The 18,128-nt window shown below is 42.8% G+C and overlaps 2 protein-coding genes across 2 annotated transcripts in view; one reads left to right on the top strand and one right to left on the bottom strand.

Moving 5' to 3' along the window:
• The first annotated feature begins 190 nt into the window (after positions 1 to 190).
• On the top strand, positions 191 to 9,134 carry exosc9 (exosome component 9). The gene is made up of 12 exons (XM_072463436.1): positions 191 to 382; positions 498 to 592; positions 677 to 796; positions 2,976 to 3,078; positions 5,778 to 5,915; positions 6,604 to 6,686; positions 7,143 to 7,275; positions 7,391 to 7,479; positions 7,566 to 7,712; positions 8,557 to 8,708; positions 8,896 to 8,968; positions 9,058 to 9,134. Exons 1-12 carry the CDS (start codon positions 317 to 319, stop codon positions 9,104 to 9,106), a joined length of 1,248 nt encoding a protein of 415 aa, XP_072319537.1. The 5' UTR covers positions 191 to 316; the 3' UTR covers positions 9,107 to 9,134.
• A 4,975-nt stretch (positions 9,135 to 14,109) lies between these two features.
• Positions 14,110 to 18,128, bottom strand: part of LOC140377216 (high affinity choline transporter 1-like) — a 42,582-nt gene continuing 38,563 nt past the window's right edge. Inside the window, exons 8-9 of the mRNA XM_072462562.1 lie at positions 16,907 to 17,124; positions 14,110 to 16,368 (exon numbers count right to left, since the gene is read on the bottom strand). Coding sequence (XP_072318663.1) covers positions 15,832 to 16,368; positions 16,907 to 17,124 — 755 coding nt within the window. The 3' untranslated portion in view covers positions 14,110 to 15,831. The remainder of the gene's footprint in view (positions 16,369 to 16,906; positions 17,125 to 18,128) is intronic.

Here is an 18,128-nt window from a genome sequence, read left to right as displayed (position 1 = left end):
AGATGTCCTTGAATGCAACGTAATCACCAAAATACTACCGGTAAATGAAAGTACAGTCCAACGCATTTACTTGATTATAATTATTATCACAATGATATAGTTATTTTATACGGGCTATAACTTCTCTAAAATAGTAAAAGCGCAAACATTTACGATTTTGTTTTATTGGCCGAGGTTTTGTTGCACTTCCGGGTGAAAGTTCACAAAACATTGATGGCGCTCACATGTGTTTATCCGAAGCATAAGTTTATCCCGAGTGGTCTAAATTAAAGCCCGATTGTCTATATACAATTTATGATACTGATCCAAAGCCACAATGAAAGATACACCTTTGTCAAACTGTGAGCGGGATTTTCTGCTTAAAGCCATCGAGGAGAAAAAGGTTTGTTTGGTTAAATTTCGTTTCTGCCATCGTAACTAATGTGTAATGAGACAAATTATTGTATTAACGTTCTGCATTTCTCTTTGTATTTTTACTCTAATCTTGTACATTACAGCGTCTGGATGGAAGGCAGACTTATGATTACAGAAATATAAAGATCGCATTTGGGACAGATTATGGATGCTGTTTTGTAGATTTAGGCAAAACAAGGTACATTTATCATTACATTTTGTTTGTGTATTTCTACCTACCACAATTGACAGTGAATATGATGGTAAAGTGTCTTTTCCTCAGGGTGATGGCGCAGGTGTCCTGTGAGCTGGTGGCTCCAAAAGAAACGCGTCCAAATGAGGGAATGTTGTTCTTTAACATAGAGCTGTCACCAATGGCTTCACCTGCGTTTGAACAGGGCAGGTTAGCACACTACTTAATATTTTTGTTTGAAATACCATTCAAACAAAAAACATGTAACATTACCGCCAGACTTTATGCGTTAGACTTTATGCTTTAGACTATATTCTTCAGTTCAAAGCCTACGAGTTCAAAGCCTACGAGTTCAAAGCCCATGAGTTCAAAGCCCATGAGTTCCAAGCCCACAAACTCCAAGCACATGAGAGCATCTTCTTCTTCCTCCTCCTCCTTTCTCCCTCTTCCTCCTTCCTTCTTCTTCCTCCTTCCTCCTCCTTCCTTCTTCTTCCTCCTCCCTCCTCCATTCTCCCTCCTTCCTCCTTCTTCCTCCTTCTTTTTCCTCCTTCCCAGCGTTCCACGGCAGCCGGCATCCACCCACTGTAATTGTAATTTCTGGAGTTACTTCCGTTGTTGTCGTTGTGCATCTACAGGAGACAGGAGACCAGCGACGCCCCTACCTCCATTTCATTACTCCGATTACTCTGATTCTACTCCAAAAGTAGACTTTCTTTACTCTAACTCCCATTTAGCGCCTTTAGCGTGTTTTCTATTTCTGCCCATTCAAGCTCTTTTGTTCCAAGGAATCTTCCTGCAACTTTAGTAATGATCCTGATCCTCTCAGTTCTCTTTTGAGTTTGAGCAGCACAGTTTTTAACATCCACCATAAAGAGTACAAAAACCTCTCTATCCACAACCAAGGTATTCTCAGTAATTCTGGAAGCGCCACACTTTGAGGTGCCACACTTTGAGGTGCCACACTTTGAGGCGCCACACTTTGAGGCGCCACACTTTAAGGCGCCACAGTTGGAACCGTCACACTTGGAACCTCCACACTTGGGAGCAACGCTGGCTTCTCTCACTTCGCTCTGGCTGTGAGCAGCGCTGGCTACGCTCTCTGTATTTACTTTCACCTCTTTACTTGACACTTTCTTGACTGCATCCGCATAGGATATAGCTTGAGAGTCTTTAATTTTCTGCACCTCAGCAGCTCTCTTGCTAAACACGCATCCCCTGTAGTTACAGCACTTCAGTGTTGCTCCTTCGTCACACTTCACCACACTTCCCATACTCATGATCTCCAGCACATTTAGCACATCTTTGCTTCCCTCTGCAGACCGCTGCAATATGCCCAAAGTGCTGGCACTTGAAGAAACGCAGGGGCGGCAGAACATATGGCCTTACGCCATAGCTCACGTATCCGAGGAACACCTTACTAGGCAGGCATTTACCTTCGAGTTTTATCATTACCGACAGGCTGTCACATCTTTCTCCAAACCGGGTTGTTTTCAACCGCCTAGCGTCCGCTACCTTAGCTCCAGTTAAATCTTTCTTTACGTCATCCACATTTACCATCGCAGGGACGCCTGTGATAACTCCTCTGACCGTGTTTCTTTCAGCATCTGAAGCAAGAATGTTCTTTCCACCCAGACTTTTAATCCCAATCACCTTCCTTTGCTGAGCCGCTTCTTTGCACATAACCAGCAGCGAGCCATCCCTAAGGACTCTCGCAACCTTGACCTCTCCCACAGCCTTATTTAGGCTTGTTGTCAATGCCACTGGACTCAACTCCTTAACGGATGCATTTTCCTGTGCAAGCTTTATAATCACCTTACACTCATTGCTCTCGTTCCCGATATTAGCAGCCTCATCCTGCTTCTCACTCCCAGAACCTTCCGACACGGATGAACTAAAGGACATTTTCCGTTTCCGGATACCAACAGCCAGTAAAGGTTGCTCCTCCCCGCTATCTAGATCGCTACTGACCATCGATCCACACCACTCGGCCATCTCCTGTCCCTCCAGAATGCCCACTGTGCAGACTTTACTTGACTCTTCTTCTTTTTCCCCATTTTTCTTCTTATTCTTCTTTGTTGTTTTGTAAATAGGCTTAAAGAGAGTCTGAGGCCAATTTAAAAGTCCTTTAATACAAAATTGTCCCAACTGTGTAATAAAGGGCTTTTAAATTGATCAGACTAAATTGATCAGCCTTTTCCTTAGTATTCAAATCTAAATTTGTGTATTATGTTATGTTATATCAGAGTATTACTTCATAGCCTGTGATGTTTTGAGGCCAATAATTTAATCGAGGAGCCCTAAAACTGGCACCATAGTTTTAACAGAGGACATAATACAATCTCATTTTTAAATCCCCATGATATCTCACGTTTGCTCTGTTTGTGAGCAGGCAGTCGGAGCTGTCGGTGAAGCTCAATCGACAACTGGAAAGATGCTTCAGGAACTCAAAGTGCATCGACACAGAGTCCCTGTGTGTCGTGTCTGGTGAAAAGGTACAAACAATTGAAATGACAAAAGAGAAAAAGCTGTACACACATTGTATATTAGGGCAGTATTGTATTTAAATTTGTTTTTTTTGGTATCTCAAAATACCCAAACAAAATTCTATTCAATTTATTTTTGTAACCAACCCCCAAAATCTCAACAGCGGTTGTCTCGGAGGCCGACAGTGAAAAACTGATTAAACAATGTCCATAGGGACAAGGGTGCGATGTCCCTGGGTCTCCTGTCCTTAGACCCACCTTCTCGGCCAGGAAAAACTACCTATAAAAACTCGTGGGTAAAAGTAGAAACCTGGAGAAGTTCAACAGTGAAGGAGAGATCTGACTCCCTCAGACGGACAGGCTGACGTGAGATAGACAGTGGAGCTGGGCCCACTCAGGAGTAGAACCAGTTCTTCCAGGCAGATGAAGAACCATTCATATGGAGTAGAGACTGCTTTTCCTGGGACTCGAGGGTCATCGATAGGGCTGGGTAAAAAAATCGATTTAATCAATTTTGGATCATCAAAATTTTGCAATATCGATTCATAAGACATGAGATCGATTTTCCCCCGTGAAGTTAACCCTAGTAGTCTTGTGCGTGGCGCAGCAGTGGCGCGTTTACGTCCGCTTGTCAAGCGTGCAAGACGCAGGTAAAACTCGGCTCAGCGAGCCGTCCCAACTCAAGTCTGACGTCTAGAACCAATTTCGGATTTAAAACAACAAAGGACAAAGAGCCGGATAAAACCAAAGTGGTTTGCCAAATCTGCGACCAGGTATCACACTACGCTAACGTTAGCTTCCGACAACAAGCCGTCCGGCAGAACAAATGAAACTGAGGGAATCACTAACATGACCAGCCGATTCTCCGCTGGTCATAAAGATAACAGAAGCCATCGCAACTTTTGTCTGCAAAGATTTACGCTCGTACTCGGTAGGGCAAAACAAACACTTCAAGCGGCTTGTTCATGCGCTAGATCCACACTACGTTACCGTGCAACGTAAATATCTGACAGAAAGTTATCCCGTGTGTGTGAAAATACGCCATCCTAACGACAATGCCGAATCTGCAGAGAGAGTCGGCATAACACTTGGACATCAAGGTCAACGCAGTCGTACCTGACAGTGACCTGACGAGCCACACCGCTAATAATATGGGAGTGTCTACAGAGCCGCGGCGCACGGCCGAAACTGCCATGTTATTTTCTGCCGGCCGCGCGCCGCGACTCCTGAAACTGCTGCGCTATTTGACCGCGTTTTAGCGCCGTTTTAGACCGTGCCGGGTTAAGGTTAAGGTTAAGGCTAAGGTTAAGGTTAAGGTTATGGTTAGGGTCAGGGTCAGGGTCAGGGTTAGGGTTCCTGAAACTGCTCGGCCATTTGACCGCGCCGCGGCTCTGCAGCCACGGCCTAATAATATAGCTAATATGTTGACGGGGGCCATACAGGAGTGTGGGGCACACCAGCAAAGACCCAGCAGTTGTGACGGACAACGGTGCAAATAATGGTTGGTGCAGTAGAGATAATGCAGCTGATGCACGTGGAACACACTGAACTGAGCCTCACAAACGGCTCTAAAAACTACTTTATATTTCAAAATTGCACTTTAGAGATTTGAGACAGTTTGTTTACAGCTGAAGTTTAAACTGTCCAATTTACAACTTTGCACTTAAAACCTGTTTATGGTAAAAAGAAAAAATAAAGTACATTTGTATTTTGTAACACAATTGAGCCATTTTTATTATTTAAGAGCAGATTGAATTGAATCGAATCGTGATTAATCGATTCAGGACGTTATGAGTCTAAATCAAATCGATTTAGGAAATTGGCCATGATACCCAGCCCTAGTCATCAATGTGTCTGTCCCACTCCCCCCAGAGTGGCAGGGAGTGGGAAAAGAAAAAGATAAGGCAATGAACCGATTGCAAGTGGAATTAAATATGAAATATTGTTTGATAGAATAGGTAGTCAGAAGCAGAGGATAGTGCTTCCCCCAGCATAGTTGCTCCTAGGGCAGCGTAGCTGAAACTAGGTTTATATTTCTGTTCCTAACTGTCCTGACCATAAGCGATTTCAAAGAGGAACGTTTTAAGCCTGGTCTTAAATGAAAAGACTGTCGGCTTCTTTAACATGGACCGGGAGCCGATTCCATAACACAGGAGCTTGGGAGCTAAACGCTCTACTTCCTACTGTGCGAGATCACTGCCACACCACCACCTCGGCCTGTGCTCCTGGAGGTCTGAAAGTTAACATGGGTGGGTGGGGTTAACATGGGTGGGTGGGTTGGACTCATTTAGTCTGACATAATCATCTTTTTAAAGTTTCAGTTAGAGCTAGAAGATCTTTGTCATAATCACAATTTTTTGGAGGAAATCGACCTAATGTATAGCAGTCCACATTTGATATGGTTATTTATTTGTTTATTTATGTAATTTGTGAGTGTTATTTTCCTTAAGTTATTTGGTCTGATGCCTGAAATAATTTTTCTGAGGTTTGACTTTTTGGCATTATATGCACGAGGGACACACAGTCTCTATCTGCCTTGAATCTGAACACTACATTTGTGACAGAGCGGGCGAGAGTTCAGCGACAGAGGAGCAGCGTCCGGGGCTCATCCCTGGGTGGCCACTTTAGGCGACTAACGCTAACGGTCAAATCACGAACTAATGGGGATGTACCCTCCTAATCTATCATATTAACCTGTATGTGTTAAGGTGTGGCAGATCCGAGTGGATGTGCACACGTTGAATCATGACGGGAATCTGATGGACGCCGCCAGTATCGCTGCCATCACCGCTCTGTGCCACTTCAAACGCCCAGACGTGTCCATCCAGGGAGAAGAGCTTACTGTGGTGAGCGTACTCGACACACTGAAAAACATGGTTCAAATTCAATGTGTTTAAACACCACTTGTAATTTTTGTTGGGGAATGTCTCAACGAATACAATAATATTTTTATGACTTAGTCCTTTCAACTGACAGCACCTTTCTGATTGAACACTGCTAATACTTTTTGATCCTGTCCATGGGTTTGAGTTAGGGCGTTATCATCGCAATTACCGATACTATTTAAAATGGAATAAAAAAAGATTTTTAATGGGCAAAAGTCGTGTAAGGTAAAGGGGTGAAAATGTAGCTACCGTAAAATGTCTTTAGAAAGATAAGACAGTGAGGACAAAAGGAATAAACTCAACAAAAGGTCCTTCTCTATTTGTGTTTCACACCTGGGCACATTAAGAAAGTGAATAAAAACACAATTGAAAGCAAAAAAAAAATTCTCAAATCAGGAAGTTGAGATGTCACTGAAGTCCTTAACAGGTGGAGGAAAAAAAATGTATTTCCACCTTTAGCTCATTTGTGCTGACACAGAAACATTGAACATTGAATAGTTTTAAGAGCTCATGCCTCACCCTGCTTCAGTATCTGAATTTGCATCTGATCACGATGCCCTTTTGTAACGGTATCATATGAACTCAACTTACAACTTACATTTCTGATGTTTGTTGTGATATTTGTTTGATCACTTGTTTTTGCTCTCAGTACGCTCCAGAAGAGAGGGATCCTATTCCACTCAGTATCTACCACATGCCCATTAGTGTCAGCTTCTCCTTCTTTCAACAAGGGTAAGATTCATTAATCAAGCAGTTTTTACATTAATATTATACAATTTATGAGGAAAGTAGGGCTGCATCCATCCATCCATCAATCTTCCGCTTATACGAGGCCAGGTCGCGGGGCAGCAGTCTAAGTAGGGACTCCCAGACTTCCTACTCCCCAGACACTTCCGCCAACTCCTCCAGGGGGATCCCGAGGCATTCCCAGGCCTGTAGGGCTACATAATATGATAAAACATTTTGCGACCCCGAAAGGGACCAAGCGGTAGAAAATGGATGGATGGATGGTAACTGTTTGATAATGCATTTACAATATTAAATGATAATTCAGCATTCAGTTTTTCATCAATTCCACAAACTGAATCATAATAAAACAAAGTATTTGAGCATAGCTGCATTATAATTTTTTTTGCGATATGTTGATCATTTTACGATATTGTGGAGCTCTACGTTTCAATGTTTCAGGACGTATTTGCTGGTGGACCCATGTGAGCGAGAGGAGCGAGTGATGGACGGGCTCCTCATGATCGCAATGAACAAACACCGAGAGATCTGTTCCATTCAGTCAAGTGGAGGCATCATGCTGCTCAAGGAACAGGTGCGAAACACAATTCACTTGTAGTCACATCAAACCAACCTACAGGATACATCAATGCTTCTATCCCTTTTTCTGGATGAAATTAAAATCTTAATATCATGTTTTGTTGTCGCAGGTTTTGAGATGCAGTAAAATCGCCAGTGTCAAAGTGTCTGAGATCACCGAGCTCATCAGCAAAGCTCTTGAAAATGACAAGAAAGCTAGGTGACCACCAACCTCCAGGAGTCCTTTACGAAACACAACAAAAACCTGAAATATAATTGTATCTTTTTGTCTTTTTTTATATCCAGGAAAGCGGGGGAGAGGTGTGGTTTTGCAGAGTCTTTGCCTCAGCAGCGGATCACAGCTTTGAAAATGGATGAGACTCTAGTTGAGATGAAAGACGTGACGGAAAAAGCTGAGGACATTGTCAAGAACTCAGAACCCCCACTTCAAATGTATCCTTTATTTATGAGATGGCACAAAACATAATAAGAAAATAGGGCAAGGTGAATTAATAATAAAGCATAGGACTGAATATATGCCCAAAGACTCTTAAAGTCTTAAAGGGGTACCGTATTTTCAAACTGTGATAAGAAGAAGTAGCTATTTAAATCTGTCTAAGAGCTGACAATAACCGAAAACATTGGTGTTTATTCACATTTCACACGTTGAACAGAGCTGTTCGTCTTCACAGTAAAACTCTTTGTTTGCGCCCTACAGAAATGAATAGCATTTTTAAACAAGGACAGAAACTGTCACAGAGCCCATCATGTGGTCTATCTTTATAAGATAAAATACTTAAGCAGTATAGTGCCACTCTGTGATTCAAAGCACCTCTTAGGTTGAGGATCTTTTAGTTTTTAGTCTTCTTTGGTTTGCCAGGTTGATTAAGCAGCAGCAGTTTACGCACAAGCGCCACGACACATTTACAGCTCATGCTCCTGCATGTCAGCTCTGCCTTGGGTCGGCCCTGTGAAGAAGAGCTGGGACAGGGCCTATACTATACGCTACATTCAATGTGCCCATGTGAAGCCTGGAGTTACAAGGGAGCAGGGGCTGGTTAAGGGGAGCGAGCCGGGGCTGTGCTGGGGGGGGGGAGGCTGTGCAAGGGTGGGCCAGCGGGGGCCGGTGCCAGGGGGGTGAGCAATCATTTCTGATTTCTTGTTTTTTTTTATTCCCTCACCCCCCACCAACCCTGAAGCCAAAGTTAAGCCCTTGTAGACTTGGAAAGGTAATTTATATCATATAAAATTTAATATTTTAGACTCTTCTTGGCTTGAATCTTAACTATTGGTACAGAGTGCCCTCTCCAGTGGTGCCGGCTCCAGGAGTGGGTCAGGTGGGAAAAGGGCTGCAGAACTCTTGGGGTTTGGAGGACGAGGATGGACAGAGCGATGAAGAGGAAGAGGAAATGGTGGTAGTGGAACAACCCAAAAAGAAAGTTGACATGGGTGAGTGTTCTTAGTTTGAAATTAATCAGCTTTCATAATTACATTTTAATTTGTCTTTCATTAATGTCCTTTAACATCATGATGGTAATTATTATAGTAACATAACAAGTATAAAAAAGATCCTCAGATGTACATTGAATGAAATGTAGCATGTCGGAAAAAGCCCTTTTTAAATATATTTTTTCAGGTGATATTGTTGAGATTTCTGACAGTGAAGAGGAGGAAGTTGTGATACTCCAACCAGAAACGCCAATCAAAAAGTGTGTGTATTTAATGTAAAGGTTAATTTATAAATGATGGACACCATATCAATCACTCATTTCCTCTTTTTTTTTTTGCTGTCTTGCAGGTCAAGCTCTCACCAGAAGAGGGTGGCAATGTCCAAGAAAAAAACATGAATAAAGTGATCGTGGAGAAGTCTGTAAAGAGTCTCTTGATTTAGCAAGTTGAGCTATAATCATACCTGTCAACTCTCACGCATTTGACGTGAGACTCATGCATTTATGACCTGCCTCGCGCTTTCACATGCTCATGGCCTTTTCTCACGCTAAAAAATACATTTCACAATAAATTTCAAATTGGTACATTTTATGAAAAAAATGCCTTTCCCGATCGCGTCAAGCACCGTCACTTTCGTCAGGAAATTTGAACGCTTCCAACAGGCCACCGTAGATCTGCCTGCTGACATGAAACAAGGTCACAACAATCACACGCCGTGTTTCAGTCATGGATGTAAGGTTTCAGCGCGCAAGTTATCGGCGCAGTTTCAAGAGCCGCGGCACGGCCATATAGCCTCATGGCTAACCTTAACCCTAACCCAGCAGTTTCAGGAGTCGCGGCACGAAATAGCCTTGCAGTTTCGGCCGCTCTGTAGACACTCCCTACAATAAAATAAGTAATGTAAAGCTTACAACTTTTGTAAAGTAAAACAAATGTGACAAACCACAGCTTTCCCCTGGTCTCCTTGTGCGATAGTACTACAAATCCAGACAAGCAGGGAATATGGCCGGTTAGCGAAAATGTAGCCATGACCTTTTAGCAACCAACCATCCATCCATCCATCCATCCATCTTCTGCCACTTTATCCGGGGCCGGGTCGCGGGGGCAGCAGTCTGAGCAAGGACTCCCATACTTCTCCTCCCCAGACACTGCCTCTAACTCCTCCGGGGGGATCCCGAGGCGTTCCCAGGCCAGCCGAGAGACATAGTCTCTCCAGCGTGTCCTGGGTCTTCCCCGGGGCCTCTTCCCGGTGGGACATGCCTGAAACACCTCCCGAGGGAGGCGCCCAGGAGGCATCCGGAACAGATGCCCGAGCCACCTCAGCTGGCTCCTCTCGACGTGGAGGAGCAGCGGCTCTACTCCGAGCTCCCCCCGTGTGGCCGAGCTCCTCACCTTATCTCTAAGGGAGCGCCCAGCCACACGGCGGAGGAAACTCATTTCGACCGCTTGTATCCGCGATCTTGTTCTTTCGGTCACTACCCAAAGCTCATGACCATAGGTGAGGGTAGCAACGTAGACCGACCGGTAAATAGAGAGCTTTGCCTTTCGGCTCAGCTCCCTCTTCACCACAACAGTCTGATGCAGCGACTGCATCACTGCAGCCGCTGCACCGATCCGCCTGTCGATCTCACGCTCCATCCTTCCCTCACTCGTGAACGAGACCCCGAGATACTTGAACTCCTCCACTTGGGAGGAGACGTGGGAAGCTTCAGTTTCAAAAGTTGCAACATAACATGCCAAGATGTAAATTCTGCTTATATGGCCTTGACCCACATTATTTACATTCCCAGACTGAACTGTTTTATTATGAAAACAAATGTCCCTCATACGACGGAGTATAAGGGCCAAACAAGAAAAAAAAAATTAACAAATTAACGACATTAAACTCATTAAATAACAAGAAAAAACTCCTTAAATAACGAGAAAAAAGTCATAGTTTAGGGGCCGATTCAAAGTGACGTGGTCAGTTCACTTTCAGCCCCACGGTCAGGACGCAAAAGAACGGGCTTGGATGAGTTGACAGTTTAGAACTACATAAAAGCCTGAAATAGATGTTTAAGTGTTTCCTGGCCTTTAAAACGATGTCTTACGTGTGTTGTTGTTGTTGTTGTTGTTTTATGGCGGTTGGCATCCAAGTGTTGCATTACCGCCAGACTTTATTCCTCAGACTTTGTCGTAGTCCTCAGACTCTGTCGTAGTCCGTAAAAGTACTCCTTCCATTGCTTTGGTGTTACAAAGCCCATGAGGTCATGATATGTCTTTGTGACTAGAATAGTTGTTGTTGTTGTTGTTGTTGTTGTTGTTGTTGTCTTACGTGTGTGTTTATTACAAGACACTGCGTTTAGCAGCACCTTTCCTGTTACTCATCATTCACTGACTGTTGGATAAAGGCTTTACTTTCTCCATGGTGCAGCTGTAGTGCACCGTGGGCTCAAACAGCAGCCGTGCTCCGCGCCACAGCTGCCCGGAGACAGGAGGAGCAATCTCGGTGTTATATTCACACATTCTCTGCTCCTCTAAGTTGTTTCTCTACGTGGACACTTTGAGCGCAGTCACTCTTCTCACGTGCTCATTGTGTGCACTTAAGTTTTATGCTCCGATTCTAACCTTTTGTGATCCCTTGGACAAACTCAGTAAAACACAGAACACAACACATCCGTCTGCGCCTCCTCAGCTCCTCCTGACGCCCGGATCGTGTTTGGCACAGCCAAAAAGCGATATGTTTTACGCACACGCATCATCCATACATCATCCATACATCATCCACAGGGCCGGCCCAGCCTATAAGCGAACTAAGCAGCCGCGTAGGGCCCCGAGGCGTTTAGAGGGCCCCCAATCTGGCAACCCGTCTTATGCGAAGTGCAAGCGCAGCGTGCGCCACTAGTGTAGTAGCGCTGCTGGCGCGGCAGCGCACACAGCGGTAACATATAACGCACAAACCGCATTTATTTGTAATGACAATCTGGCAACCAAGACACCAAACCTGCGCTGATTGGTCAACTTCATTGTGCGCGAGCAGAACGAGAGCAAAACATAAACACAACAGAACGTGGTCCTCATGTCCAGAGGAATATATCTCCTGGTGCCGAAAAACGAAAGAAGAAACTTCTTGACGATGTAAAGAAACTGCAAACTCAACAACACTCTCCAGGTATTGAACTTCTCTTACAAAGAGACGGTTAATGCTGCTGTTTGAAACAACACGATTCTGTCACGTTAGTTCGATCAGGCTGGAGGCGACGAGAGCTCTGAGCACAATATGTGTCTGAATGAAAGATAATAAGCTTCACATTTACACCAGCCCGGGAGTGTTAGCTGCAGGTGAGGCCGGGGAGGGGCCTCTATGGTCCGGGTCACTAAGAGGCGGAGATCCGGTCCAGACGAGCGCCGTCTCGTCCAGAACCTCTGACGTGAGACTTTGGAGTGAACAGTGTGCGGCCCCTGTCCCGGGCCCCTGTCCCGGGCCGCTGTGCAGCCTCAGTTAGAGATGAGCGGGTTTGAGTTTGCGTCCCTCTCTCTCACATCACCATGTGTGAGATCAATCGTGACTCGTTGTGTCTGTTTTACTTTGACTTCTTAACGTGGAATGAGAGGAACGTAAAGGTTTATGCACGTGAGGTCCATCAGCCAATCACATCGCAGCATTGTTTCATGCAGGAGTCCAGTGTGTGATGTTCTGATCAGAACAAACATTTATATTGTAATTAACTTTTAATAGAGCAATAAAACATTTCAATTCATTTAAAAAGCATCATTAGACTATTTGTTATAAATTATAATAAATTGATAGTGAAAAATAACCAGACATATTAAAATTATATCTGTTATAGAATAATACTATATATTTTTATATAAAAGTGGCAAAGTTGCAGAAACGCAGTCGCTTCACTGTAGCTAGGTTTGGACCTTCACTTCTCGTTCTGTTCATTCTCTGGGAATAACATGTTTGCACTGTTTTATCAGTGTTAATTGTTAAGCAAGCAATGCTTATGCCATTTGTTTAATTTAATATAACTTGTTTTGTCACTTTAGCAAGAAGGAACAGTTGGGAGCTGTAAAAGATAAATTAGTAAGGATAACTATTACTTTTACATTTTCAGTTAAAATGAATCAATTTGACCATAATTATTTATCATAGCCAATATTGTATTGAGTAATTAAGTACACTAATGTATTAATAACTGGCTTTAGTCATTTTCTCCTGGCACAGTTTCATCTCATCATCATTTTATAGCATTACAACCTCAACGTTTTACTTTTACTTTAGCCGGCTGGACCACATTAAAATGCAGCAGAAGACCCAAAAAAGGTCTGAAAATCTCTGGGGGAAAGCCCCCAGACCCCCCCCCTGTTCATTCATTTAAACTAATGTGCTAATGTGGCTGTAGACCCTTAACGCCCACAAATACGCCCAAAAACATATCTGGGACGTGTGTTATTTGTACAGGGAGTAGAGGTGATGTCAGTGGAATACCAAGTTGCATTGTGGGATTTAAGTTATCAATATTTGAGCTTGTGAGGTGCTGAGAATAAACTAACTGGCAAACGCATGCCCTCGCGTTTTGGTGCGCTTTGTTTGCATTGAAGAAAGTTCCCATATGTGAATTGTTTACTGACAATGGCAATAAAACTGATTCTGATGACGTGGTGAGGGGCCCCCAAAAATGTTTTCGCTTAGGGCCCCCTGACTTGGGCCGGCCCTGATCATCCATACATCATCCATACAATATGCATGAGCGCAGCTCCAACACACGCGAGCACCCAATCCACGAGTACGTCATTTTACAGGTCCGGGACCTGACATGGGGGCACTGCACAGGGTACGTTATTGTTTGTAATGTCTAAAAGACCCGCATCATAAAGCTCGACATCTATTGTGGGCTTTTGTATTCACTTTTAACCAAGCGCCATTTGCGTCCTGGCGGTGATGTGTTTGTGTAATGAAGATTCCAGACAGATGCCTCAGTGCCGATCGGCTTCATAGCTTTAAACACTTCATACAAAACACAACTCCTTAACGCTTTAACCGATTTCAACAAGTTATACCTCATTACGATCGCTTTCACATTATTACTTTTGACATTTGAACAACTTGTACTTTTTGCTGTATTTTCAAAAGTATTAGTACTTTTTCCCCATTGAAATGAATGGGGCATTAGAATTATTATTCTTTAGACTTTATTCTTTAGACTTAATTCTTTAGCTTTAATGTAATTTGTTGTCAATTAAAATCCGACTTTTTATCTTAAGTAGTACCACCAGTACTACTTACACACATGTAGTATTCTTACACACGTTGTACTTTTACGCAAGAACGCAGACACTCGTATTATTATCACACTATTATCATTACCTCATATTATCTAGTTAATATTTTCCCACAGAATATGACAACAAAATATTGGTTTCAACCTTTATTTTGACAGAACATCACCCTACAACATCTTTTACATGAGAAGCACCTTTGCTTAAAGGCATACACAAACATTTGACCAATTACCAAATATCAAATCAAAATATAAGTTACAGAATAGACTCATGACCATGAACTGTTCACTAAGAGGGAAATACAGTTCACTCAAATTATAAAATTATATTAAAATATAACATTTTGCAAGATAAGTTGGTTTTATTTTGTGAAAATGATTAGCCAAAACAATTTTCTGTCTTTTGATTAAAAAAAAAACCAAAGTGTATATATATATATATATATATATATATATATATATATATATATATATATATATATATATATATATATATATATATATATATATGTATCTCATAAATTATGACATAAATCCCACAAACACATACAAAAGATATATGGATTGTAGTAGGACACTGTGCGAGGTATTTGAACAGTGGCTGGCTTTATGATCTCAAGTGAATTAAAACTACAATACTGAACACTCACACAAGGACAAGATGACCATTCATTTTAAAACATTCCACGTCACAGCATCTGCAACTGCAAATGAATTGTAACCTCTGAGGATGAAATAATCATTGTAAACACATTTTTAGCTTATGGTACATACAAAACAATATAGGGGCAAAGAACTGCCTATACTTTAATATGTAAGAGTTGAAGTTAGAGTAAAAAAAACAAAAAAAACATTAGTGTTATTTCTATTACTGTCCATTTTAAAGCGATCAGCGCTGCACTAAAACTGAATTCAGAACAGATCGAAGCAAAATGGACCATTGGAGAAAATTGATTGAAGTTATTCACTTAGTATTTGCAAAAAAAAAATAAAAAAAAATAGTCACAGCAAATACGCAATCATTGTTTAAATGTGCAATAGAAGGTATGTTAACTTAAACTGAGGAAGATTTATTCTGCATAGTAAATGAGGTTCAGATCACACTGAAATCAACTGATACGATAATTTGTAAATCCACTTCCAACAGTGCAGCCTGAGCTCTGATACCATCTTTGTTCATCATTGCGCTCAGTGCAAAAGCAGCTGGTCTCAAGAGCGAAGAAAAAGATACCAACTAAACCATTATCTCACCACATTTTATCGTCTTTCACAGTTTTCTGCAAAAGACACAATCAAACAAGATCTAAACACATTTCTAGGGGCATTTTTCTCCAGGGGAGTCTAATTAAAGTGTCAGCAAGGTGCGAGTCTGCAAAATATGGGGCTTTGCCACTAACCCTAGTTGGCCTCACTCTAATCGGTGTGTTACCACACACTGGAACCTGGTAATTTTTACTACCTGCTTGGCCCTGACTCTAACCAGGTTATAAACTCTTCTAACTTGGTCAGAGTTTGTGGAATCCATGGAGTTTCAAAGGATTTTGGTTTGTTGTGAGCAGTTTCGACGTACCAGATTCCAAGGAGTAAAGGAAATGCAAGAAGACCAAGTAGGTCCAAGTAGAGTAGAGTAGGGCAAAGTAGAGCTGGTGGAAACACCCCAATTGAGCAGAGGTAATTCTGTAAAATTAATAATATACTGAGCAAATGGAAGAGAATGTGAATGCTTGAGAGAAGAACCATTGAACTCTTAAAGAGGTCATACTATTGTTAGCCAAGTATACGGATTGGCTGAACATTTACACAATAAAGGAGTCACAGAAATCTTGCTAGTTCAAGATCATTTTAGTTGTATTTTCTTAGCAGCTGGTTGTGCTCAGGAGCTGCTTTGCGGCATCTGGTCCGTCTTTTGGATCACTGTCGGTCCTGTCTGGGTCTGTATGTGGTTTCTGTTTTTGCGTGATCTTGAACACATCCCATTTGTCAGATAGAAGACCCTTGTTGAAAATGATTAAGCTTATCCATGAGAAAAGCAGAATGGATGCCAGAGTGATAACCATGATGGTTGTGCGGAAGGGGAAGTACTGTGTCAAAGTCCCCTGTTTGTCAGGCCGGAAGCCGGGGAAGCGAATGGCAGCAGGCAGGCCAATGAGGGGCTCCCCACTCAAGAACCTCAGGATAATGCCAATGAAGAAGCCCAGTGTGGCGCCATAAGCATTGGACACTTTAAAGAAGAGGACGCAGACCAGCTGTGGAAACATAATGGTGTAGGACATGTCCACACCCACCAACCAGAAGACTAGGACACTGTTGTCAAGGTAGGTGAGGGCCGTCCCAGCCACACCCACTACCACCACTGAGATCCGGATCACCCACTGCATCTCCCAGTCAGATGCCTGAAGACAGCACAGACATGAGAGGACATAATCATAAGTTATACACTCTTTATTAAGGCTGCAACATTCCTCGCAATCTAATCAAATCACAATTCAATGGATGCAATTAGCAAATTGCACAGGTTGAAGTACCATAGTCTCCTCCACAAACAAAATGCTGTGTAAACGCTGCCTACCGTGTAGTGTAGCTCTATAAATATTCTGAGAGTCATTAGATTCTTTAATTAATTTCAAATGTGAACAGAGAGTCTTATTATTAAAACATACCGTACTTTTTTAGCTATACAGCGCTCCTGAATAAAAGCCACACGAAATTGACAAAGAAACAAGAATTTGTAGATATACGGGCCACACCGGTCATTAAGCCGCAGGTGCCAACGTTGTAACATGAGATATCTACACACACCGGTTGTCCCCGTGGTACGTGGGACCGTAGGAAAAAATGAGCGGCTTAAAGTCCGAAAAGTACAGTAAATAGTCATCATAAGCCATAAGCCACACCATTTGGCTGCTTTGCACTGCTCAGACTAGATCTCACCTCTCTCCTGATGATGTTCTTGTAAATGTTTGAAGAAAACAGAGAGGCAGAGGAAAGCAGCGCTGAGTCCATGGAGGACATGACAGCAGCTGCCACAGCCCCAATCCCAATGACGGACACATAAACCGGGGTGAGGAACTGCAGGGCGATGGGCAGGATGGAGCCGGCCTGGTCACGCTCATATGGAGTGGGCAGACCATACGCTGTGGAATTCCAGTCTGCAAATGTATGCACAGGGTACAGTATTATCAAAGTGTAATGAGTTTGCATTATTCACCTAGACACTTTGCACCTGTAACTGACAAAACTGTCCATGAGATCCTCACCAGTGTGAGTTCATCTACATGCTCCCTCCATGTGTTACTCACCAGATTTCTAAAGTCTGTGCTGAAAAGTTTATTAGCACCATTCACTCACATAGTTAACATGTCGCTTCAATCTGGAACATTCCCAAAGTCTTTGAAAACTGCGGTCATAAAGCCTCTCCTAGAGCAGTCTTGATGCCGCAGTACTGAGTCATTACCGGCCCATCTCTAATCTGCCATTTTGGGCCAAAATCCTTGAAAAGGTTGTTTACCAACAGCTCACAGATTTCCTCTTAATAAACAACTCATTTGATGTTTTTCAGTCAGGTTTTAGACCTCATCACAGCACTGAGACTGCTCTTGTCAAGGTGACAAATGACATCCGCCTGAACACTGACACGGGCAAAGCCTCAGTCTTAATTCTGTTAGATCTGAGTGCTACGTTTGACACTGTCATCCATACATCATCCATACATCATGACATGAGCTGCAACACACGCCAGCACCAACACCGGAGTACATCATTTTACAGGTCCAGGACCTGACATAGGGGCACTGCACCAGGGAAATGATTGTTTGTGATGTCTAAAAGACCCGCATCATAAAGATCGACATCTATTGTGGGCTTTTATATTCACTTTTAACCAAGCGCCATTTGCGTCCTGGTGGTGGTGTGTTTGTGTAATGAAGATTCCAGACGGATGCATCTGACTCGGTGCCGATCGGCTTCATAGCTTTAAACACAGTTCTTACAAAATACAGCGCTGTTACTGGACTGTACCATTATGCAACACTGAGGGGGGAGCCCGTAACATGGGGCTGAAAGTGAACCGCGTGTCTGCCTTTATTATCCTACCCTTTAAATAATGAGATTTTCTCGTTATTTAACGAGAATAAAGTAATTAATTAACAAGATT

This window comes from Eucyclogobius newberryi, unplaced genomic scaffold, assembly GCF_026437365.1.
Source record: "Eucyclogobius newberryi isolate DKJ021-1_F unplaced genomic scaffold, fEucNew1.0.hap1 SCAF_4, whole genome shotgun sequence".
Lineage (NCBI taxonomy): Eukaryota > Metazoa > Chordata > Actinopteri > Gobiiformes > Gobiidae > Eucyclogobius > Eucyclogobius newberryi.
The sequence above is the reverse complement of the archived record's forward strand: the minus strand, read 5'-3'. Positions and strand labels throughout refer to the sequence as shown.